The sequence below is a fragment of the Lissotriton helveticus genome, chromosome 3_1, assembly GCF_964261635.1.
Source record: "Lissotriton helveticus chromosome 3_1, aLisHel1.1, whole genome shotgun sequence".
Lineage (NCBI taxonomy): Eukaryota > Metazoa > Chordata > Amphibia > Caudata > Salamandridae > Lissotriton > Lissotriton helveticus.
The window spans coordinates 811,505,270-811,531,697 of NC_136061.1; the positions used below are offsets into that span (position 1 = coordinate 811,505,270).

The 26,428-nt window shown below is 45.1% G+C and overlaps 1 protein-coding gene across 1 annotated transcript in view; it reads left to right on the plus strand.

Moving 5' to 3' along the window:
- Positions 1 to 26,428, plus strand: part of SPTY2D1 (SPT2 chromatin protein domain containing 1) — a 303,896-nt gene that overhangs the window by 158,252 nt on the left and 119,216 nt on the right. The window contains exon 4 of the mRNA XM_078681084.1: positions 17,254 to 17,416. Coding sequence (XP_078537210.1) covers positions 17,254 to 17,416 — 163 coding nt within the window. The remainder of the gene's footprint in view (positions 1 to 17,253; positions 17,417 to 26,428) is intronic.

A 26,428-nucleotide genomic window follows, 5' to 3' on the forward strand; every position in this document is an offset into this window, starting at 1 on the left:
TGCTTCCATTAGAGTGCATTTGTCAGCCATAGTAGCGTACCGGAAATCAACTAATCAGATTTCTTTCCTTCAGGTTCCGGTGGTTAAGGACTTCCTCCAGGGGTTGAAAAAAGTGTATCCCCCTGTGCAAAATCCTTCTCCTCCTTGGGAATTGAACCTGGTTCTATCCAGGTTAATGTCACCTCCTTTCGAGCCCATCCACAAGGCCTCCTTGCAACATCTCTCTTGGAAGGCGGCCTTTTTGGTGGCGATTACCTCAGCGCGCAGAGTAAGCGAGATACAAGCGCTCTGTGCGAAGGAACCATATACTGTTTTCCACCTCAATAGAGTAGTCCTGAGGGCTCATCCATCTTTCTTGCCTAAAGTGGTTTCTGATTTTCATATAAATCAGTCCATTTCCCTCCCTTCGTTTTTTCCAAATCCTACGATACCAGCTGAGCGGTCACTGCACTCCTTGGATCTTAAGAGAGCGCTCAAGTTCTATTTGGAAAAGACTAACGGGATCAGGAAAACGGATCAACTGTTTGTGAACTATGGTTCAATGAGGACGGGCTTTCCAGGGGCCAAGAGGTCCATCTCCAGATGGATTGTCTATTGCATTAAATTGGACTATCAGCTTGCAGGCAAGCCTTTATTGGTGTCACCCAAAGCGCATTCCACTAGAGGGAAAGCCGCTACAGTAGCTTTCTTACATGACATTCCAATGTCAGAAATATGCAAGGCTGCAACCTGGAAATCGGTTCATACCTTTACGAGGCATTACTGTCTCGAATCTGATTCCAGGGCCAATAAAACTCCAGTAGGGCAAGCCTCCTTGAGAAATCTGTTTGGGTAGCCTATAGCCTGCTCAGGCTTGTTGATGAGATTACTGTCTTGTCATTCCTTTGCCCGCAGGGAAGAGGAGAGGCTCGCTATTCTATTCTAATGCTTATGACTATTGATGAGGATCCCCTGGAAGTGAAGGATTAGTCACTTACCTGTAATCCTAGTTCTCTTCCAGGGGTATCCTCTTCAAAGTCATAAGCAACCCTCCCGCCTCCCCGGGCAAAGGATATTCTTTAATAAGGAGATATTGTTAACCTATTTTGTTCCTGGGTTTGTTTCAGTCTCCGAAAAGAACAACTGACCTAACTGTCACCCCTGAGGCATGATGGGATACCGGGGGTCATGGGTGCCTTAAAGGCACGGTGTCAGTTTTTTGTATACAGCTACAGGTTAGCTTTTCAGTCTTTTTAGACTGTGTGTTTGCAATGCAGCCTGGGAGCTTTCTATGCTTTCAGTGAGTTATAAGAATTTCTACTGCTGCCTAAGCATTAAAACAGTTTCTAAACAATCTTTGGTGTTGTTTCTCATGTTTCTAATGCATATTATTCATGTATGGTGGAAATTCTTCAGCTCTGGTGTGATTGGGCTGCTATTGCATGTTTTTATATATATATATATATATATATATATATATATATATATATATATATATATATATATATATGTGTGTGTGTTATATATATATATATATATATATATATATATATATATATATATGTATATATATATATATATAAAGTATATATATGTGGGGCACATATAATATAGTGTTTCCCGGGTCCTGCGCATGGGCGGGAATATTCTAATGCTTATGACTTTGATGAGGATACCCCTGGAAGAGAACTAGGATTACAGGTAAGTAACTAATCCATCATCACCCCCAATTTTTGCTGACTGGTATTACTAGTTTTTTAACTCTGTGCACTGGGGCACTGCGGTCTAGTCCCCAGAGTATGTGCTCTGACCCCTAACGTGATGACATTGGCATCCTCCTCTATTGGTATATTTAAGATTCCAATAAGGAAACCATATATGATGCAGGAAAATACACCAATGACATGGAAAGTTAAATTTCTCGTGCGGACTGCAGCACTTGATGTGCCATCCACTAGGCTGCCAAAGAAAAACATGGATTCAGGTTACATGTGTACCTTCACTGTGCCAGCTTTTAAACCTTCAGGTAAACATGTCTAACGATTTTTGATGGAAAAGAACTCTACTTTTAAACATTAAATAAGTCGATCCTTAAGAAGGTCTCGTAGCCCACAAGGTAGGAAGGTAGGATCTTTCTGCATGGTTACTTTTTTCCTGTTGCTAAGCTGTTACTGTCTAGTCTGACTGGGATCCTGCTAATCAGGACCCCTGTCTCTCTGCTTTCTCCCTTAAATTGTTGTGTTTAGTACTTAGGGATATCCCATATTGGATACTGGGGTACCCTTGTAAGTCCCTAGTATATGGTCCTAAGGTACCCAGGGAGTAGGTACCCCAGAGGTCTCCCATGGGCTGAAGCATTTGTTATGCACCCATTCAAAATGGAACTAAAGACCTGCCATTGTAGCCTGTGTTAGCTGGTGCTAGCACCACTTAATAAAGATATAGGTTTCCTATATCTATGGTCACTGCACTTAAAACCAATAAGTCCCACCTCTAGCATGCCTTTTGCAATCCTAAAGGCAGGGTGCTTGATTCTAAGTGAGAGGGTGCCCCTGCATGAGCAGGACACCCCTACAGCCTACGGAGTCCATTCTCCCGGGTTGTCTGTGAAGCAGCCATATACCATATGGAGGAGCACCACGTAATTACGCGATAGCCGTCGCGAAACTGGCTGCAACTAATCCTATCATGTTTGGTATCAAACATGTTGGAAGGTATGATTCCAAGTACTGGAAGAGCCCTCCGTTCGGCTCTGTAACCCCTGTGCCAGCCTTTTAGACCCTGACAGCACAAAATGGATGCCGCCAACCAGAGACCTGTTTCTGTCCTCCTGCTGCTGAGCCAAGCTCGAGCAGGGGAAGGCAGAACAATAGGCATCCTGTCACAGGGAGGTGTGACCACCTCTCAGGCAGGATTTAGTGTATTTGGACCAGGTTGGTGCGCTTGCCAGCGACACAACGTCTGCATAAGATCCACATTTGGTGTCTCTGTGCATAGTCCAGTTCAAACTAGTCCTGGGAGCTGTTGGCTCCTGCTCTGGCGCAAAACTGGACAAAGGACATGGGAGTAACCTCCCCCCTGTTCAGACCCCCGCCTGGGATGGTACCCTGAATCGTCCCAACCCTTTCCTTGGTGTACTTTAGGGCTTACCTACGGGTGAGTCCCTAGATTCATCGTGGGACAAGATTCAGGTCAGACACCACTTCTTCCTCTACTGTCTGGGTACTCTGGACTTCGTTTGGGCTCGACTTCGTCTCCCTTCCAGTCTGCTGCATCGTCTGTGCCTGTGCGCCATACAGGAACCTTCCAAGACCTGTGGGCATCAAAGACTCCTGAAGGCATCTCCCGTGAAATGAAAGTCACTTCCCTGCATTGCAGGTACCGCAACTAAGTCGACCGGTCTGCTGATCCTGAGCTCCTCCAGACGCCGAAAGGTTCTGCAACACAGGTGGTGGTTTTCCACAGCTCTTGACGCCTGTCCTGCCCTTTTACCAAGTTTGAGGCCAGCATCCCTCGTGGGGGCAGCAGTAGCCGAACCCTTGTGCACTGCGTCAACTTGTTGGCTTCCTTCCACCAAGATCTTCGGGATCCAAGTAGCTCAAAACTCAAGCACCTCGGGGGAGGAGCCTAGCTCGCGACCGAGATGGCCGCGTTTTAGCTCGGCTCCGTTCAACCGCCTGTTTTCTTCGATTATCCTGTATTTCTCCTGCCCCGGGAAGCCCTCCTTGCTGTGTTTCGGTATTGCGGGCACTTTGCGGACACTTACCCGTTGCTCCGGTGATCCTGGGTGCTGTCGATCCGGCGGACTGGCCTGGACCTCCTTGCAGCGACGGGACGTGACGGAGCGCGATGGTCGGCCCTTGCTGGCGCTGTGGATCTGGTTGCGGAGGCTGATGTGCGAATAGGCCGGCTGTGCCCGTTGGCGGACCCGACTGGCCTGGGCCTTGGGGTGCGGACGCTGCCTCCTGCGGGAGAGCCTCCTCATTTATCCGGCTTGGTCCCCCCTTTGTTCCCTGGCCCGGCCATTTTGGATTTTCCGCCCGGGCTCGGAGAACGGGGCCGGCGGCACGAGGGGGCCGACGAACATCCTTCTTCTGGTGGGTCTCCTTCCTGCCTTGGGGCGCCCCGCCGCAGTTCGGCTGACCTCCTTTTGCTTTGGTGTTGCTCCGGCCGGGGCCCCCGACGACCGAGGGCTTGCTGGGCTCCTAAGATGGCGGCCGACCCTGAGAGTCTCTGCCGGGCCTGGGCGAGCACTGGGGGCCCGCCACACGGCCCGGATGTCGGATCTTGTGAAGGGTTTCCTGCACTTCAAGTTGTCCTGGATGCACTATACTCCTGGCGGACTTCCGTGGCTGCGCCTGTTTCCCCTGTGGAGGCGGACCCACTTTTCGAATTATACGGGCCCCCATCGTCGGATTTGGCTTCCTCGTTGCAGGGTACGGCTGGTGTGCTCCTGGTCTCTGTGCCTCCGGCGGAGACCGCATCCTTGGATTGGAGACTCTCCGACGCCCTTCGTCGTCCTGCTTTGTTGCCTCGGCCGCTGGTCTGCGGTCCGTTTGCATCCTGTCCAGGCCTCGATGATCCTTTCTGTTTCTCATCGCGTCGGCTCCCCGGCCGGGGCGCCTGTGCCGACCCAGCTGGGCTTGCCTCGTTGGACCTGTCCTTAGAACTGTGCCTGCGGTGCGAAGGTTGTACCGTAACTTTTTTGTATCCTCCGTATTTTCTTTCACGTTTCTTCTCAGGACTGCCGCTGGATTTACTCCTGAACCCTGTGTCCCTCGTCGTTTGGACTTTGTTTGTTTGGATGATTACAACCTTGGACAAAAGCGGACAGGGCTGAAATGACTTATTATATGCGGTAGTCTTGTTTTTGATCTATGACCGACATGTGCTGTTGTGATGTTGCGTAACTTCGTGGGACTCCTGAAACTTATCCTGATATCGTTAACTTCCCGTGGGCTCTGCCTCTCCCCTTTTCACAGGTGGTGGGATGGTTGCAGATAATACTGTTTTTTCGCCCTCTCCCGTGTGTAATGTTCCCTCCTTTCCCTGGCCCTTCTCTTTTGCCTTTGTTTCTACCTTGTTTCTTTCTTCTATATTTCGGGTTCTATTTAGGGCGACAGGCACGCTGCTGGGGGGTTGGCCGTAGCCTTCTGCAGGGGTGTAGGGTGGGCTTGTGGGGTGGGTGGGGGGGTCTGTTGCTGTTTTTGGGGGATCTTTTTCCTCCTTTCTTCTCCCTTTTTGGTTCTATGGCCCTTGTGTATCCCCTCTTTCGGGGCTCTGTCTCGTCGTCTGTCCCCCTGGTGTCTTTCTGGGGTATTTTTCCGGTATCACGATGATTCTGATTTGCTGGGTGTGTTTTCTTTATTTTTAATGTCTATTTTGTACCGGGTTATTGTTTTCCTGTTTCGTCGCCCGGGGGCGGGTGTTTGGGTAAGAGTCCCTTCCTTTTCCTTCTTCCCCTTTCCCTTCCCCCCCCCCCCCCCCTTATGTGGGGTTCTCTTCTTTTATTGGGGGTACGTTTCGTATTGTTTTTGTATTTGGGTCCTTTTCTGTGCTGTTCGGTGGGACGGGTGGTAGCTGCGGTGGGCGGGCATTGGACGATGTGTGCAGTGGCCTTTCCTCATGTCCGTTGTTTTGACCGGTGCTTATTGGTATGCCTATTTCGTATTTGTTTCTCCTGTGTTTTTTACGATCGTTGTGTTGCTGCCCGCCGCGGCCCCACCCCTCTGGTTTGTTTCTCGGCCCGCCATACTCCTGTACTCCCTAACCCGTCCTTTAAAAAATAAGAAAACTACCTTTCTAATTCTTATCTCCTGTGACTGCTCTAAGATGCTTGTTATTTCTCCTGTTTCTTTGCCTTTGTATACTGTGATACTCTGTGCATTGCTCCTGACATTCGGCTCTGTGGTGGCCAGCCCGGTGGGTTGTAGGCCCGTATTTGTGAGCTCTCTCTGTACAATAAAGGTTTTCAAAAAAAAAAAAAAAAAAAAACTCAAGCACCTCCAGTGACCAAAGTCTTCGTCCACATCGCATCGTGTGCACCGTGGCCTGCATCTTTTGATGAGCTGCTCGACGTCCTCTTGCGACTCAGTGCCTCCGGCCTGTGGGTCCTGTGGAGGGTCATTTTTGATTCTTTTGGGCTCCCTGATTGCTCAGGCCCTGCCCTGACTCCCCTGCTTGTGGTGAGTCCCCTGGACCATGCTGGTCCCGACATTGCACCTTCTGCGTGGGTTGCCTTATTGTTGGTGCTCCCGCCGGACATTGACACCTCAGCACTGAACATTCTGTTTTGGACAGCTTGTGCACAGCTCCTGGTCTTCCTCACCATTGCCTGGTCCTCACCGCTACAGAGTCCAGGTCTTCCTCATCCATCCTGCAACACCGACATCGGAGGGCATTTGTCTTCCAAATCTCCTGGTCTCTCCTGAGTGACATAGACTCTGTCCCCTCTGCTTGCAGGTACCTCTCAACTAGAATCCACCTTCGGATTCCACCGGACACTTTCTCCTTCTTCAGCAGCGCCACTTTCTTGAAGTCCTCCATTGGGTTTGATGGCGGTTTCCGACACCAATTCACACCTATGCACTCTGCTTTCCTGGTTTAGGTAACATGGGTATTAGGGTATTCACGGGTGGAGTGGGTCTCCAACCTTAGGTCTTCCACAGTGTATCTTCAGGGTCCACTGGGAAGGGTCCTTAATCTTTAAAAATCCAACCGTGACTTTCATGTAGACCGTATTGGAGCAAGCAGATGTGTTCCCACAGTGCACATGCACTCCATGGGGTTCCTGGTCACTCCCCTTGGGTGGTTCCTTGGGTCCCCAGCATGTCTACGTCCTCTCTACAATGTCTTGGTCCGAGTCGTGGTTCTTATACCACTTTCTTAGTACATGGTTTGACCCCCTGCCTCTCCAGCCTTCCCCCGGGGGGGGGTCCACTGTGTATTCTGTGCTGTTTAGTGTATTTTTTTTGCTAAGTATTGCGTGCATTATGCAGGTCTCCGGGTCAGAGATATTTGTATGTGTTAAAGAGTACTATATAGTAAATACACATTTTTATAAATACTTTGGGTGGTTCTTTTTCACTTAATCTATACTATAAGATTGCATTCTGGTAAAACAAGCTGCTTTACACTCCTCCTGGACTAAGCCTGAAGGCTGCTCTCCACAGCTACCACTTACAGAGCTTTCTAAGGTTGTCCAAGACCTCTTAAATCACCGTACAGGTTGTCTGGACTGGTGCAGGGTGTCCACTTACACAAGTGGACATCATATCCCAGGCCAGCTTCTCACTGTAGGGATTTTAAAAGTCAAACATATAAGACTTTATGTTGCCATATTCTTACAGTGACTAGCCTGCAAAATCTATTTTCCCTGTAAAGGGCTGTAGCTGATCCCACAAAAACAAAGTACAAATAAAATACTATTTTTGCCAACTTTGGTTTGGTATTGGCTAGAAAAGTGATTAAACCACTGTTTTTTAAATGTGTTAAAACTCCCATTCAATGGTAAAAGTACACTTTTGCTGAATGCATAGTAAATGTTTTCTTGTTTTTTTAATAAATTGAGTATTTCTGCCTGAATCAGCATTAGCCTGCCAGTGGCTGGCCCTTGTCCTTATGTTTTCTTAATGAGATTGAAAACTCCCTCCAGAGCAGACACACCGGCTTAGGCCTTTGGAAGCATGACGAGGTGTGGGACTTCTCTTTGCTTAGGATGCACAGATGGGGAGGGTTCAGGAACACCATTGACCTGTATTGGACCAGGATGAAACCAACCCATTCATAGTTAAGTATAAAGAGAGATCTAGGGAATAGAAACCCTTTGATCCAAGAGTGCAGTATAGCCAGCTTGACACCAAGTCATTGGGAGCAGGATGTGGCCAACGACCAGCTTTTGTGTGGTTGAGGAGGAGGGGAGCACTCCTTTATGTAGACATGCTGCAGGTTGGGGCCCCAGCTGCCTCCAAGACCGAAGTGTTCTGCTATGGTGACCAGTACGCAAGTCGTTATAACGACTTGCCTTAGGGTGGCACTGGATTTTGGAATAGGTTAATTTACTAATCCAGCGCCAGTTTGAGCAACAGTAGGGAAAGTGTTGTACTTCAAATCCAACACCATTCCACCAGTGCGCCCCCCTAAAGCAAGTCGTTATAACGAGTTGCGTTTCTGAACGAATGCGTACTAAAGACGTGTTTGTTCTATTGCCGGCACTCTGAATGCACAACATGATTCCGTCTTTGTTCTAATGGTCGTTTCCCAACCAACTCATCAAAACATTTACTTGTCCTAAGGAAGAACAGAAGAGGGCTGGACGTACTTTCTATGACCTGCCTGGATAGTTGTGGGGCTGCCCCTGCTCCCGTGTTCCCAGGACAAAGAAGTGGACTCCAAGTGTCAGTTGGCCTGATATCTCCTGTGTGGCTACAGGGACAAAACGAGCTGCAAGAGGCCAACAATCCAGTAGCAGTTGAACCTGGACTGGTCCCTGCTTCTGGCTTCTGCTGAAGTGCGTCCTGCCCCGAACTGCTGTCCCTGAGTTTGTAGAAAACTTAGAAGGGGCTGAGAGGAGCTGCTCCATAAAATCTGAAACGTTGAGACTTAAAAAATCTTTGAACTTCAAAACCCTCTCACCGGGACCATGTGTCAAAGCTAGCTGATTTTGAGAGGACTGTTGGATATAACTTCAGGCTTGATTCGCTGACTGATTTGGAGCTCCAAAGAAGAAACTTAGGCAGAAGGTAGAAACCTTTACCTGGCAAGATACAACAATGATCTCAATTGCCAATTATTGAATTTGCCAATTTTCCTACATAGATCTTTTGCCAGACAATGCGGGAAACAAAGAAGGGGTCAGGTCTTTTTTTGCCACTCTACTTTCTTCTGTTTTTTTTTTTGTGTCCTCATTTTGCAATACTATTGTGTCAGGTTTTGACATAGAACCCGTATCTGCTGCTCGGGATGGGTCCTTCCCTTCTTACTCGAACCTTGATACCAGTGGGAAGGCCACTAGCAGTGTGTTCATTTGTCTCCTGGACACTTTATTTGTGGAGCAACCCACCCAGCATTACTTTTGTTAAAATCATTGGACTTATCAAAGAAAAATGAAGATAAACATATCACGAAGGCCCACACCTTATATTTATTATGATTTATAAAGTCTCACAGACTTTTTCCCAGATTTCCCAGAATCTATATTTCTTTCTAGGCCTTCCACTTCTGTCTAATCGGTTTATTCTGAAGACAGAGTTCCACCACTCTAGTTGTGTCGGTGGTTGTGAGTTAACCCATTTAATACAGATTTCCCTTCGGGCAACAAGGATCAAGGTAAAAAGCAGGTTCTCTTGACTTTTATTCAATTTACAGGTTCCGCCACCCTCCTCTTGTACCCCAAAAATGACGAGCCCCATACTTACTATGATGGTTTGACCAAATAGGTCTGTCAAAACCTTACCCACATTTGACCAGAAATCCTCGAGCTGGGGACACTGCTGAAACATATGTAGATCATCCGCCCTCTCTTCACCTCATTTTGGACAGGCTTTTGGATGTTGTTGGGCCCTTGAACTTTGACAGTCTCTTTGGGGTCCAGTAGGCTCTGTGAATAGTAAAGAGGTGGTTTCTTCTTAGAGCGGCAGGTTGTATAATTTCCCAGCATTTCCCCATTGATACTCGCCATATGTTCTGGATTTCTAGCGACGGCAGTGACTTCCCCCAAATCGAGTCCGGGATCATTAAATTCTCTTCTCCTGCAGAAATCAATGTCCAGTACCATTGGGACACTTCTTTTTTCTGTGTTCCAACTGCCAACATTTTGAGTTCTAATTCTTTATTGCCAGTATGACATTCTGTTATAGATCTTACCCAACTCGATAGTTGGTAGTATTTGAACTTGGCAGTTTGGTCTTCCGTAGTGTTTATTAATGCGTCCAAACTGATTAGCACACCTTTTGTCATCAATTGGCCCCAGTTTAGTAATCCTGAACGCCTTAGCGGAAAGGCTAAAGAATCTTTAAGGCATTCTGGCGTTCCTGGAGAATCTCAGATTGGGGCGTAGTGGCTGTAGTAGGGTATCTTCGTTATTTTCATTATTTGTAGACACAATTTAGCAGCTGACAGCAGGACCTTTAGTTTTATTTTTTTAAAGAATTTTTGATGGCCAAATTTAAAGAGAAAGTGACCTCCTGTATTTATCATTGCTTGAAAATGCGGTGGATATAGTTCGTAGTCTAGCAGTTGAACTCTGGTATATTTAAATTAGAATGCCCTACAGTATTCAAGTATGTCTGGGCTAGCGATTTCCCCCTGATCCTTTTTCTTTCTCAGTTTATTCCAGGAAATTCTGTTACACTTAGCGGCCCAAATGAAACTGTTCAGCTCACCCTGGAGTTTCAAAATTACAGGTTTACTGAATTCCAGAGGAATTGTGCTGAAAATATAAGTAAATTTTGGCAAAATTGCCATTTTAATGATGTTAGATCTACCCAAAAAGGTTAGCGGGAGTGCTTCCCATGTTTTCAGAAGCTTTTTTACTTCTCCTAAGACTCTGTTGAAATTGATCTGGGATATTGCTTTTATGTCCTTGACTATATCTAGGCGGAGGTACCTGATTTTCGTTTTCAGTAAAGGATGGTTACTCATGGTATGCCATTCCATCATTTCTGATTTGATTGATTAATTTGGTAACCTGAGATCTTGCCAAACTAATCTATTATGTTTTCTATATCAGCCATCGACTCTAAGTTGCTGGAAAAAATCATTAGATCATCAGCATATAGAGCTACTTTTTTCTCCCAGCTTTGATATCGAAAAGGGAGTATTTTAGGGTTATTTCTCAAATTTGTCGCCATGGATTCAATGTACAGATTAAATAGCAAGGGAGAGAGTGGGCATCCCTGCCTAGTGCCTCTTTTTATGGAAATTTGGTCTGACAGTCTGTCATTCACCAGGATCCTTGCCAAAGGTTTACTATACATTTTTTTTTATGGCAGCTTGAAAATTTTCTCCTAGCCTAAATTTCTCAAGGACTAAATGCAAAAAGCCCAATTAACTCTATCGAATGCTTTGGCAGCATCGAAGGTAATGATGAATAAGGGAAGCTTTTGTTGGATAGAAATATCTATTGCAGCGATGAGTTGTTGAGTCAGATCTTGAATTTGTCTGCCTTTAATGAAACCCTTCTGGTCTTCCTGAATGAGGTCTTCCATTATTTTACTCAGCCTCTTTGACAGGATCTGTGTGTAGATTTTATAATCACAGTTCAGGAGTGATATTGGTCTATAAGATTCACACTTACTCGGATTCTTACCAGGTTTTAAAATTAGGGTAATAGGTGCCTCACTCCAAGATAATGGTAGATCTTTTTTTACCAAGGAAGAGGTCATTCATGAGAGCTGTGATATGGGGAGTTATAGTTTCTTGTAGGGCAATGTATAGCTCATTTGGCAGAGCATCGGGGCCCGCCACCTTTCCCTTTTTGAGGCCCTTTATTGCCCTATTCACTTCCTCCTCTGTAATTTCTTCATTCAGTTCTATTTTCTGAACTGGAGTAGTACAAGGAAGATTTATCTTTTCCAAGTATAGTTTTTGTTGGTCTAACGTTGGGAAACAATCTTCAGAGTACAGACCTCCAAAAAATTCTCTGAATTCTTTCTTAATTACTGTGTCATCGGTACTTATTTCAGTTGGATTTCCTACTAACATGTTATTAATTTTGTTCCTGGTTTGATCTGTTTTCGTTTTCCAGGCTAAAAGTTTCCAGCATCCCTCCCCGTATTCGTGGTGGGACAGTTTGCTCGCTTCCCATTTTTCTTTTACCCTGGATTCTAGTAGATCTTAAAGGTTTTCTTCCTTTTTTGCCCTATCCAGTCTTAGCTTATCAACACCTGAATTGGAGTTATGGTTTAGAAGTTGCATGTCCAAATTTTTTAATTCCTCCTGATGTTGCTTTACTGTTCGTTTTAATGTTCTTGCTTTTAAATACACCAGAACTCATAATATTACCTCTTAGAACAGCCTTGTATGCATCCCAGGATGTTTGTCGACTGACCCCTTCTCCGTTTGATGCAAAGTAGTGATTAGTTTCTTTTTTTAAATAATCAATTGTGGGAAGATCTAGAAATAAGGTTCGATCTACTGTCCATCTAATCGAATTTTTTAGTGGTTTTAAACGAAGATCTAATCTTACCGCTGAGTGGTCCGATAAATGTGCCGGGAGATGCTCCACCCCTTCTGAGGCTGTAATTAAGTTACTATCAATGAGAAAAAAGTCAATCCTGGAGGAGTGACCCAATCTTTTGTTCTGGAAAGTAAATCTTGTACATGCAACACTTTTAGCTTTCCAGATGTCTACTAGTCTTTGATACTTAATTTTAGCTGCTCTCTCATCCTAGGGAGACTCGTATTTTTCCTTGCCTGGGTCCTATCTACTTCTGGGTCTATAACTATGTTAAAATCCCCTCCCCATATTATGGGGGAAGTAGTAGTCAGAAGTTCAGTATATAATCTTTGTAGGGGTTCAGGATCATCAATATTTGGGCCATAGTACCCAACTATAGTATAGTATTTTTGGTCCAGCCTGATTTCTAAAATTACCCATCTTCCTTTACTGTCTACTGTGGAATGTAGAATGGTGGATCCCGGAGTTTTTTTTTTAAATAATGGCGGCACCTTTTATATTACATGACTGATTAGTACAAAAATAGGTGTCTATCCATCTTAAATTCTTGGTCAGATTCTCCCATTCCTGTTTTATAAGGTGGGTCTCTTGTAGGATTATGATTTCACTCTCCGATTCCTTAAGGTATTCAAATATTTTCCTTTGACGCCTATTTGTTCTGAGACCATTAACATTCCAGGACAGGATTCTAGTTATTGATCGGTCTACCATTGTATTTGGTGATTTTTAGGTTATAAAAAACATAGTATTTCTGTGTAATAGTTTGGGTCTATTAACTCTCTTAAGTATTGCAGCCTGAGGATGTTTTTATAAATGTTTTCCCTATTTTGCGCCCCACCCATTTGTGACTGTTTTTTATTTCTTTTTGTATTTTCCTTCTTACTTGCCCTCCCTGGGGGAACCTCCCTTTTCCTTTGTTAGGCCGCATTGCGGCCCTCATTCGAGCTCCTGTGCTCTCCACACTCCTGATGTTAATTTTTTATTTTTTCATTTATCTCTCATCCGTTCTAATAAAAGTACGACTTCCTTTGGTTCCCTAATGTGCATTTTGTTCTGCCACATGATTCTTAAACTTGCTTGGAAGCGCATCTGTACCGTAGCTCCTAAGGATTTTAGTTGGGGCATTAATTGTCCCAATTCCCATTGACGGTCCTGTGTGGTCTTGGATATGTCTGAGCGTATTTTAAAGGACCAATCATCTTTATGGAAGACGCCTTCTTTCAGGGCTTCAGACAGTATCCTCTCCTTAAGCGTGTAGGATTTAAAATTAATCAGAATCTTCCTAGGATTCTTTTTCAGTTTATTCCTACCGAAAGGATCCCGGTGGACTCTTTGAATGTCGTCTGTGAGTGCTTGTATCTCGGTTTTAGCCCAGGGGAAGCTTTCTTCCAGCAAAGAAAGTACAAATCCCTTTATATCATCAGTTTCTTTTCCTTCTGGTACATTAAGTAATCTTAAATTATTCCTCCTAGAATGATTCTCCAGTGATTCGATTTTATCGCGAAGAGAGTTCTTACTCACCTTTAGAGTATCTATCTCTTTCTGGTGTAATTCAAACTCTTTATTAAGAAGTTCCATGTTGGCTTCTACTGTGGTAACTCTATTGGTGAGGTCATTTAAATTTAGGTCCAAGACTTCACAAGTGTCTTGAATCTTAGCTTGATTCTTCTCCGAAATATCAAATCTGGTTCTTATCTCAGTAAGCACTGTTCCCAGAATGTTATCCGAACTGATCGAATTAGTCATACTCTCAGGAATTTCTATAAGATCTCCTTGAACCTTTGATGGATTTGTGTCGCCTTGAATACTCGCGCTAGCACTTACACCCATATGATGTTCCGTGACCGTGTCATCGGTGAGTACATTCTCCATTCCTGCTCCCCCTCCATGATTGAATTCAGTAGTCTTTAGTGGAGATTCTTGGATCTTATTAGATGTCCCATTTATTTTATTATAAATTTCTCCTGTTCTAGGATCCTTTTTTTCAGTTCGATTACCCTTTTGGGGCGTTTGTATTCTTTTTACTGTACTAGTCTGTAAGTCTTCTACATCTGTGGAAGGGATAGAGCCTGTAACTGGAGACTCACTCTTCTGCCCTGAATGTCTTAGTTGCTCTACACTTGTCACCTTAAAGAAGGATCTAAGGGAGGGGGTGATTCGATGAGTGGATTCTGCCCCTATTTGCTGGTCCTTTCGTCTATCCCTAGTTTTAGGGGAGGGACGACTCGCTGGGTTTTTTAATTTTTTTGTCTTTGCCCTTATGTTAAACGGCACAGAAGGTGTATCAGGTAGGTTAATTGGGTTTTTTATAAAGTACTGCCTGTTTCTCAAGCAGTAACTTATTCCTTTACGCACTTCAGCCTCTCTCTTGACCTCCGTAACTGGGCCCGGTAGTATACTCAGATTATCCCTCTCCCCCACTAATTGTTTACAAACCCCCGATTTAGACTTCAGGGTTCCATCACGCTTATCTCCCTTCTTGGAAACAACAGCCAAGTCCACTTTTCCCCGCTTACCTGATTCATGCAGCCCTGAATACAGCCAGCGGTTAGAATATTAAGGGGGACAGCTATCTTCCCGTCTCTTGCCACTTCATACAGTGGGGCGCTTTTTGTCGACAAAAACGACTGGAGGGAAGTCTGAGACGATGCTTGAACCGAAGCAAATCCTCCTAGTGGATGTCAAGGTTCTGCATCGGTAACTCTGCCCTGTCCGACCCGGAAGGAGAACCTCCCGGCAGCTCTGAGGAAGCTTCGATGTGCGTTACAGGCTGCCGTCCAAGCCCAGACTTCAGGGAAGGAAGATTGATGTCCACCGGCTTTGTGTTTAACACCCGAGGCAGCCAAAGCGAAAGGGGCGTCCAACATCGCAGTGCGGACAGGTAGGAATTAATACGCGGATTTCTCTTTTTTTTTTCGCCTACCAATTGCCTGTTACCGCCAATCACCCACAAATTACAGAAATAGTAGCTCCGGTACTTCTACGGCATTATTTCAGTTATTTTCAGTCATTTCTGAAGCCGATATAGCATGAATGAGAGCAAAAGCATGTAGATCCATCAGGAGGTGGAGAGCTGAAGCTCCTGACCGGTCTCTCTAGCCGGCCGCCATTTTCCCCCAACTCGCCACTTTACTTTCTTACTACAGAAATGAACCCTGCTGTTCTAGAGGGACCCTGAAGAATACTGCAATTGTTGATTTACTCATGTCCAAGAGTTTTTATAGATGAAGAACACTGATGAGTGGTACGTACACTGCCTCTAAGAGTAGAAAAGTTTAATTTATACAAGTGGATAAATAAGCATTTGACTGAATAATTGGCTCCAGACAATTAAAAACACGTATCACCTCATAATTCTGATGTACTTGTATAAGTGCTAGCCATGGAAATTCCACTTTACCAGCATGAGGACTACAGCAGTGCATCTTTCTGTACTGTTTATTTGTGTTTACTTTAAAAAATAACTTTGACAATTATTTTGATACTACATTCACAAATAAATTAATTTGTTGGACAAAACACGATTGTTAAAAATGCATAGAGTATTCCCATATCAAACATTTGCACACAAAAAAAGGAAATATAAAGATTGTTCATTCCATTCTGCTGAGGTTGGTTATTGATTATCATTGATGTGCGTTACAGTAACACCTGTTAGTTACAGTGCTTAGAACTGGCAGTAATGCAATGTGAAATTGTATTAAAAAAAGAATTATCATTGCATCTAAAGCTAAGCAGTTGAAGGATATCGACCAGGCACTGGTGGTATTTTTGACTCCAGACGGACAGATTGCAGATTGGTTACATTTGTCTGAATCAGACACAATGGATCTCATCTGTCTTCTAGAGGACTCAAAACAAAACTGAGGAAAATGTTTTTCTTCACATTTCCATAGAACTGATTTTATCAGTTTTGCAAATGATTCCATCTCGAGTTGTAAACTACTGAGGGGATTCTCTTAGACATACAGTTTCCTTCACAGTCCCTCATATGTAAAATAAGTAACATTTTCTGATTTTTAAGTTTCCAAAGTTTGAGGGCGAGTGGGTGGTGTCTGGTTAAATTTTTGAATCTGGCTAGGACTGAGGTCCAGGTTTCCTACATGGTTGTCCAAAGAAGTGTCGTTCTTGCTGTGCTGAATTTGGATGGTGAGCAGGTTGTGTGTCCAATTTAGACCAGCCATAACAGTGAAAGTGATACAAAAGGGGATGATGGACGGAGCGTTTGAGCAAATCAAACACTCAACCCCAGTAAACTGATCTGAGTTTAATCCATCACCATTCTTTAGCCCACTCTGCCACCCCATTTCAGACATGGCTATATGCAAATCAGTCTGACCCTGTGCCTCATGGGAACAGTCCAGCCCGAACTGCCAAGCCATGTCTTCCATGGACCGGAAACAAGCATCCTGGGACTGGTTTCGGATTCATAATCCTCATCAGCCAGGCTATCTTGAATCCAGTGGCCAAGTGAGCAAGGGACTCACGTCTGAGCATACCCTGCCACACTTCGGGCGAACAAAGCGATACAAAAGGGGATGATGGACGGAGCGTTTGAGCAAATCAAACACTCACCCCCAGTCAACTGATCTGGGTTTAATCCATCACCATTCTTTAGCCCACTCAGCATAACAGCCCATAACAGTGAAAGTGGCTGACTTGATCTAAATATATGGGTTTGTCCTAACTGTTGCCTAAATTTTTATTAAAAAGGTTTGTCTCTATCCATTCTCTAATATTCAGTCTGCTAGTGTACATGGCAATACAGTTTGTTTGAACCTTGCATATTTTGCAAGGCCATAAATAAAGGGTAAAGGGCGCTTGGTAGTAATCAGTGCATAGTGGTGAGGTCGATGGAGGGCTTATATTGTAATGTCAGCACATTTTGCATGATCTTTCTATGTATTTTCGGTTAATGAAGCAAAATGATTCAAAACGATCACAGTTTCTGCAATGAAACTAAACCTAAAACACATTATTTCAGGCTTACAAACTTGTGATGTGCCTTTATATTTTTTTTACAAAGGATGAAGTGGCGTCTATATGTGACTGACATTTTACCAACTGTCTTTGTTTGGCTTGTGTGATATCTGCAGGTCCTCCAAAGCCTCCTATAACTATGTCATACAAACGGAAGTTAGAGGATGATGACGAGGATGAATATGATTCAGAAATGGATGACTTTATTGATGATGAGGGAGAAGATCAGGATGAAATATCTAAGCACATCAGAGAGATATTTGGGTATGATCGAAAAAAGTAAGTGTTTTAAATCAATACATTGATTTGAAAAGTTATTTTGTTTTACCCATTTCCCAGTATATGTCTGTTAAATGTGTCCTTGAGTACAATATTTGAGGCAGGTAGTATTGCTTGAGCTAGCAGTCAACAGAATGGTATCCTACTCTGTCATAGTTGCTTTCCAGGTGAATTATGTCTGTAAGTGGCAAAAGGAAAATTTGAGTCAATACTCATTTCATAGTATCTTTTAACCTTGAAGAGGTCCCCACTTAATTTTCATCTTGAATGTCATCAGTTGCCTTGTGGTTGAGCTTGAAGCTGAACTGTGACAAAACAATGTTACTGATATTAGACAGACCACCCTCTGTCTGATCCTCTGCATGGTGGGCAAGTGAGCTTAGGCTAACTGCCTGTCCCATTCTCGTCAGTGCGCTATTTAAGAATGTTGGTGTATAGTTCCCTGTCTTTTACTGCCTGTTTTTTTTTCTTATCTAAGCATCCTTTTTATTGTTTTGTTTTTTAACTGTTGCAGCTTTTGTAGTTAAAACAACATAACGTTATAACATAACTGCAACAGCTCAGCGTAGCAATCGAGAATGATATAGCTTGATAAGCGTGGTACAGAATCTCCAATGCCTAGGTCATATAACAAATGTATAAGGCAATACAACTCTGACAGTTTGGGCAGCACACCCTTCTGTGAGTTCTGCTACGGCAGGCCTTCACCATCCATTCCAATCCCCATGCACAGATAGCGCATGTCAGACATCCATTTCCCACCTCTTTCATTATTCCCCTCCACCTCCCCTTCTTGGGGGTGTGCCTTGCACATGAATTCATCAGTCGAGGTCCTCCTCCACTCTGCCCCTCCCCTGTTGGTTACCATATGTTGGGAGCCCTCGGCTCCTGGGGCCTCCGTCAATCGATCTGCCGTCTCAGGCCACAGGTCCAGGTCTTTCTTGCATTTTTGTCTTATTGCTCTATACGCTGCAGGCATTCCTTATCCACTGCCCATTTTGCAAATCAGACTTCCACCTGTTCAAAGGTCTGATGGAGATGCGCATGCATTGTGTAGCAATTCGTCTCTTAGCTAAGAGGAGGCCAGTGCCGTAAATCTAGTGGAAATACTTTTACCTTTTTTGGCGGGGTGTTAGTCCCATTAAGTAAAGGTTGGGTGTGAGTGTCAATTTCTGCATGGTTGTTACCCTTTTAAGTCTTTCCACCACCATCACTCAAAAGTCTCCAGCTTTAGGAAGGCCCAGGTCATATGGTAAAACGTCTCTCGCCTAGTGTCCCACCTCGGACAAGTCTCAGATTTAGCAGGAAAAATTCCGTGGAGTTGCTGAGGTGTAAGATACGCTTGGTAGACAGAGTAGAAATGTGCGAGTTAGAGTCTGGCATTGCTGGCTACCTCCTGAATGCATGCCCTCACTCGTTCCCCCCCCTCACCCGACAGCGGTTCTTGTAGGGCTGCCTCCCATTGTTTCTGTGCCACTCGCAGCACACATCTTCTGTTGCCCTTCAGTGCAGAGTGAAGGCGTGATATCAATCCACAGCTGGATCCCTGATCTAGGATTATTGTAAATGTTTGTGACTGACAGTTCTTTAAGAAAGTCAGTCCATAGCTCCCTAATCTTACAGGACAGCTTGACCTGCCCCCAGGGTAAATCTTCTGCATGTCTCAGCAAATTCAAGGAACTCTCCATCCTGGTAGAAGTCCCCTAAAGAACGGCAAATTCCTGCTATCCATGGCCGTACATACAGATATCTCAGTACCTGTTCGAAGGGTTGTAACCATCATATTGGAAGCAGTTTGGCATATTGTGACCTGCGTGTCACACGTTTAACCGCTGTTTCCCATGATTGTTGCCTGTCAGACCACTAAGGGGTACTCCAGCAGTACTTTTGACCCACTCATGAGATGCTGGCAGAGTTTTGTCACCTCCATCCCCCACTCACCCCTCTCAGTAGCTTTTTTTCCATATTCTGTTCTCCTCACACCACTTCACCGCGTATTGTAGAAGTCCTGCAACGTAATAGAACTGGTCCCAAGCCTCCTTGCTCCCTGTCTGATTTTAACTGTGCTCCCTGTCCAGTTTTAACATTCCAGTTTGACCCCAATCAGTTTGCTCGCCCACACCAGTGAGCTAAGTAGGCAGTTCAGTTTCTGAAACATCTGAATTATCCAGGCGTTCTGGAACACATAGAGGCTGTGTGGGAAAAATGGCATCTTGCTAAACACTACCCTTCCCAAGACAGAGATGGGCAGTGTGTTTCAGAATCTAATGGAGTCCCGAAGACCCTGCAATTCTTATGATTGTATTGATTATTTGGTTTGCAGGCAACTTGCATGCCATGGTAACGAAACCTCAGAGACTCCCAGATAATTTCTGGGTCAGGCAAAGTCTCCTGCTTCTTCGCAGTCCTCTCTCCAAACGGGAACAGGATAACCTTACTTTTGTTAACGCAGAACCCATAGGCTTCACCAACAGCGACTGCAGCGGCAGGGGGATTAAGCAATCCAGCTGCCTCAAGTATACAAGGGTATAATCTGCATACATTGAGACCCCTAGTGTGGTGTGTCCCAGCTGTATGCCCCAGTCTCCCATCAATGCATGCAAATGCGCAGACCGAGGCTCCAGGGCCTGCGCAAAAAGCAGAGGTGACGGGACAGCCCTTTCGTGTGTCTCTCTCATGATGTCTATCCTCTCAAACACGATATCTCCAGTGAGGTTCCACGTCACAGGGTCGGTGTTCATCCATCTTATCCATTGAGTAAACTTCGGGCCGAACCCCATCTGCTGTAACACTAACCATTGGTAGTCCCAATTCAACCTATCAAACGTTTTTTCGATGTCTAGCACCACTACGACACGCTCCATCTTTTTATCTTGGGTGGCATGGAGGACATGAGGTATAACTTTTGTAGATTCATGTGCATTCCCATGCCTGGCATAAAACCCTACTAGTCTTTTCCAACCCGGTGGGTCAACAATCCAACGTACACATGTCGCTAAAGTCTTAAAAAATATCTTACTATCAACATTAATCATAACAAGCAGGCAGTTGGATCCCAGTTCTCTGGAAGTATTTTTCCAGCTTAGGGGTCGTTATTATTGTGGCTTTTCTCACAGAGGGCGGCAGAATAGACAGCTGTCTAGCCTCTTGAAGCATCTCCAGAAGTCTGTCCTCCTAATTGCCCCAGGTAGCATTGGTTAATCTCAGCTGGCAGCCCATCTGGGCTTGCTGTCCTTCACCGGGAGAGCCCTTTGACCATGGCTAGTTACTCCTCTCACAAATCAGCCTCCAGATCATATTATTGTTCTTCTGTCCCCCTAGGGGAGGTCTCTAAGTCTACAAAGGCTGTCACTTGGGCTGGTGAAGTTGGAACTGTTTCCTTGTAGAAATTAGCAACTGTGCCTGGAGTAGCTCGTTAATATCCAGCTGTGTAAAGATGTTCATGCCATCCAGTGTGTTCAGGGCCAATATCTTAGGAGGTAGGCGTTAACTCTTGAGCAGCCATGCCAGCAACCTGTTAGTCTTGTTTCCATCTGCATAGAGCGTTTGTCTATATTCTTGGCAAATTAAGCAGTCCTGCCTATCCCAGATGTTAAATAGTCTATGCATCACCTCCAGTATGTGTTTCAAGTCATTTTTGACAGTTTTTCATTCTGTTTGTAGTCACGTCCACTGTCATTCAGTCTTTAGTAGGTCCCATTCCAGTCTGCAGGACGTGCCATATATCTTAGTGTGACATTCTTCCTGAGTTACTACTTTAAGGGCCTCCTACTTCGTGGTCCGGGCTGCCGTGGTAGTCTAGTTGGCAGCAAAGTTCTCTCCTATGTAATGTTATTTTTAAGCTCCTCAGGAGGCAATCACTAAAGGACTTTGCAGGGTTGTAATCTATCCCTCTTATGCTCCAGTAGGCGTGGGACGTGATCTGAAAAGAATCTCGCCCTGTGCTCCACCTCCCCCACTTTATGGGCAGTTACCTGAATCGGCGGAAACCTGTTGAGTCTACTGTAGGGATCATGGACTGGAGTGTAGCACAAGAACACTGTGTTGTCAGGTTAGTACACCCTCCATATATCCACACAGTTTAGGTTTGAAATTGCCTCCAACAGGACTGCAGTCATGTTAGGCTTTGTCCACAGCTTAAGAGGGCTTTTATCTGCAGGACCATCTAGAACATAGTTAAAATCCTGCCCAAGGTAGCCATGCTCAGCCATGCTTGTTACAGACGTTATCAATTACTCATGATTTTAACAGAAAACTATTTTTTTACCCGTATTAGGGACATAGCTATTAAGGCGGCACAGCTCACATTCATCATGCCATAAGGTAACACATACCTGCTGTCTGTCAGTCTTTTTTAGTGCATCTTAAAGAACACACCTGCAGCCATCCAGATTAAAACTTCCCATGCATGGCTGGAGTAGGTTGAGGAGAACAATTGCCCCCTCCATTTGTCCCCATCTTCTGTTCTTCACTATCTAGCAGGTGTGTCTCACGTAGAAAAACTATACAGATACTCTGCCTCCTCAGGAATAACTGTACTCTATATAGCATTTGACTTAAGTGTTTAGACCATGGACATTCCAGATGACCAGCTTGGCTGAGATGGCCACCTTGTTGCACATAGTCATGCCCTGGAATGTTCCCACAGGCCTTTATATCCTGTATCCAAATCTCACCTTTTAGGTTGACGGAATTCACCAAAAAACTGTAGCATCGCTGAGCACCTTGAACATTCCCCATCCCTCCCTCCACCCCACTGGTAAACACTCTGTTTAACCAATTTTGTCTCCCCAAGCATAGTTTTTGTTTCCCTTCCCACCCACCCTAGATCATATCAAGCAGTATGCAATAAAGTTAGCTCTTCACTGGTCTCTTGAAACACTATCTCAGGGGTTACAACCAGCTCTTTAGCATCGATGGGTCGTAATGTCCCCCAACGCTGGGGTGAGCGGTGCAGCACCAGGACTCATCTCTGTACTTGTTCAACTCTTTACTAACAACTACCTAATGAAAGTGGGGGGGGGGGCAGGGTTTGGAAAGAGATAGTGTTATCGCTCCTCCAGGTCCCCCAAACATAGTTGCTAGTTCCCTCTTCAGGGATTAGTCCAAGCAGTTTTTCCCCAGTGCAGCACATCAGCCCACGTCAAGCAGAGTTCACAGGTTGCATCGTCAATCTCTCATCCTACTTCCATAGTTTGCAGTCGACTGCCATCACATTCCCTCCATCAAAATGGGGGTTTGAGGGATTTTATCAGGGTCTACCACTTTCACCATAATCACCCTGTGTCAGGAGTTCAATCTACAACAACATTCAATCTTTCGGGCACTGGCGCCAATGTGACCACAGCTACCATCGCTCTGGCCTCCTCTCTCTCTAGCCACTGTTCCCAAAATCAACTGTTATCTTTTCGGACCACAACCTGATTAGTGGCTCCGTAACATCCCTGCTTCGTCTTCCATACATGCGAGTACTGCGTGTCTTTGGGGTCCAGGGCAGAAAGTCCCGGTCTCCTGAGGCCAGTAGCCTTCTCTTTCCCGGCCTCTATTCAGTCCCATCTCACATCCCGAGTAGCAAACAAATACAAGTTACTCCCTTGCAGGACCTTCAGTTTCTTGTGGAAGTGGAGCATATATTGTACATTGTATATCAAGAAGAAAATATATTTGAAAACCCAGTTGTCAAACATGGAAACCTCGTTGACGACACTGTTGACGACAACAGCTTGTATGTCTTCTGTGCCACCATCTACAGTTACAATAGTTTCCAGTTCAACAATGATTTCTCCAACAGTGAACCTGTCGATGGCGATCCCATCCATGATGGGAATAGTACAGTCGGCAACAGCCTTACAGTTGACTATGATGATGACACCGCCAATAGCAATACGGTTAATGATAGTTTTAACAGGATCTGCTTTTTCACTATTGAGGGTGTCCACTTTATTCCCAGCTCAGATTTTACAGTCAGACCACGTAGACCCTGCTAGTAAATATGCCGCACAGACTGCTTATATTCAGTCCAACACAATTGAATGTAAGATATGTACTATATATTCTGAAAAATCTTTTTATTTTAAAGTTTGAAAACAGTATTGAGAGGACAACAGGCATGGTATTACATGGCATTGAGACACAGTACAACAATGACCAGTAACCACATGCTTTGAGACTCTCATTGTATCCCTTCCTCCCGACGTCCTAGCATAGTTCAGCCAAATGATACATGTTCTTTTAATACAACTCAATAGGATTACCTCGGTCAATAGGTGCACATAACACCCCCCTATATTCATTCCATTTCCCTCAAATTTTGGTCATACACCAGTCCATGTCTATTTTCCACTTCTTCAGGATCAGAGTGGAGGTAACCCTCCATGTTCTGGCTATATTATGTTTGGTCACATTAACGCCCAGCGCCACCCAGAGGCGAACTTTACTATTCAAGTTTGTTTCGTCCCAAATATTTAACAGGCACCACTTTGCCGACCCTGACATGGCACTCCAACATACATTCATAAGACAGGCCTTCACTGCCCCCGAATAATTCTGGAGTGCCTGACAGTCCCATATCAAAAGATAAAACGTGCCTCCCAGCCACAGTTCCCACTCAGCCCTGCCCATTTTACCATTGATATGCAGGCATAATAGGACCTGTGTAAAATGTTTAGTTCTGAGAGTCGAAATAGTGAACGTACAGCCACCTTCCTTGAAGATGCTATTGCCTCCTGCCATTCATCATCTTCCATACTTCCCACATCACACACAGTTTTCGCAGAGTTGAGTCAAGAGTTCCAAAACAGTTTGCGGTATGTTAGTGAGAGCGCTTTTCTCTCCATGTAATTGTCCAGCAGCCTATTTCCAGTGGGCAGGTCTCAGGAAGCTCCTCTCCCTTTGTCAGTGCCATGAGTAGGGCGTGACTAATCTGTAGATAGCAATATGCCTCTGTGTGTGCTAACTGGTAGTCCCTTTGAAAGGTCTGCAAAGCATATCATCTCATGTGTCCACAAGTCCCCCACTCTTGACAGGCCCATTTATTTCCATTTGTCAAAGTCCTGCTGATGTGACAAATGTTGCTGTGTCCTACAGCGGGGTAGCATGGGTGGTCTTACCCTGCCAACCCAGTGCTGTTAGTACTGTGTGCCATACTTGAAGCGTAATGGAAGTCGAGATTTTGAACGAATTGGCGCGCCTCTCCCCTGTATATCACTCTGAGGCTGCCCCCTGGTTGCATATGTCACCTGTCCATTGTTTAAGCAGGTTCATCTTCAGGAAAATTATTCCAATGATTAACAGCTGTGAGATGGGCTACCCAGCAGTATTTCTGGTGGGCTGGAAGCACTAGTCCGCCATCATACCAACACCTGTCAGTTTCAGAAAGGATATCTGGGGAACCCCCATCCCATAGAAGCGTATGATTCACAGTGTCCACAGATTGAAAGTATGAACTTGTGAAGCACATAAAGAAAGCGTGGCAGGGCCACCATTTTAAAGAGCTGCACCTTTGCTAGCAGTCGGGCTCTTCAGTGCTGGACATCATTCCACAGATGTGTGAGTGAGGGCTCGAGATTGCACTCATAAAAGACTTCTGGTGAGGAGGATCCCCAAATAGCGGAATCCCTCCTTAACCACCCGTACTGTGCAGTCTGGGGAGTTGCCGCACAGCCTCATGCAGGACATAAATCAGCGATTTGTTCCATTTGAATATGTGTAATACTCTGTCCAGAGTAATATTTTCAGCTACACATAGCAGAATGTCTGCATATAGGGGCATTCTGTTCTCCCAGTCTACAGACCGTCTCAAACCCCTGATTATGGGATCACCTCTTATCCAGGCCACCAGCGGCTCCAATACTAGGGCAAAGATTAAGGGGGAAAGCGGGCAGCCTTGTCTCGTGCCGCGACACGGCAGGAAAGTCTTTGATGTGCCCCCATTAATCCGTGACTTGGTCCTGTGAATCAGAATATAAAAGCCGAACCCAGGCAATAAATCGTGACCCGAATCACTGTTTTTCTAGAACTGCGTAGATGAAGGGCCATTCCAATGTATCAAAGTCCATTTGTGCATTCAGTAACACCACTAAGGCATTCTCCCGGATTTCGACCCAAAACCCAGTGCAGGCGCCTCAATTTAAGTGGAGTGTTCTCCCCGGCATGAAGCCAGACTGGTTCGGGTAGACCAGTGTCCGAATGATTTGAGTCAATCGTGTCGCCAATAGTTTTGCAAAAATGTTTTACTTCTGCTTTTAGTAACGAAATAAACCTGTATGAAGCACGTTTGTCGCGTGGTTTACTGACTTTGTGGATTCCCACTATATTAGCTAAACTCAGTTCAGCAGGCAGTTTTCCGGCGTCTCAACATTCTTGAAACATTCGCAAAAGTAAAGGGCCAATTTTAGTAGGTGTGAGCTGGCTGAGTTCAATGAGGAGGCCTGCAGGGCCCACAGCTTTTTAAGAATTCAGGGCCCAAATAGCTTGTAAGACCTCACTCTCATGAGTTCCTGCACCAGGAGATCTTTTTCAGTCGGTAGCAGATGTGCATACGGTGGTCAGATAACTTTTGCGCCTCTTCGATCGTAGTTGTTGAGGCCGGGGCATATAAACGTGTAGTGGGCTCAGAAGGCCATGGATATGCCCTGTCTATTCCGAACACGGACACCTTCCTCATTCACCACCTCGGACACCAGTCGCGACGCTGCTTCTCTTCTACCCAACCAGGCCAATGGCTTTCCCTCTCTATCACCCAATTCATTGAGGCAGTGCCGAGTTGCACTGTGTCTGGCCCTAGCTGCTTTGATTGCAACATCTCTATATTCGTTTTGCTTGAAGTCTAGGCTGTGTCGTACCGTGGCGTAGTTTTCTGTCACCAATCGGGCTTCTAGTTCCTGAATGTCCTGTTTTAGCGTTTTTAGCTTGGCCCTTTTTCCTTCTTGTGCCCCGCGGTCAGGGAGACCGCATAACAGTTTTGTATGCCTCCTATATTACCTGCACCCAGTCCACCATCCCCTCATTCTC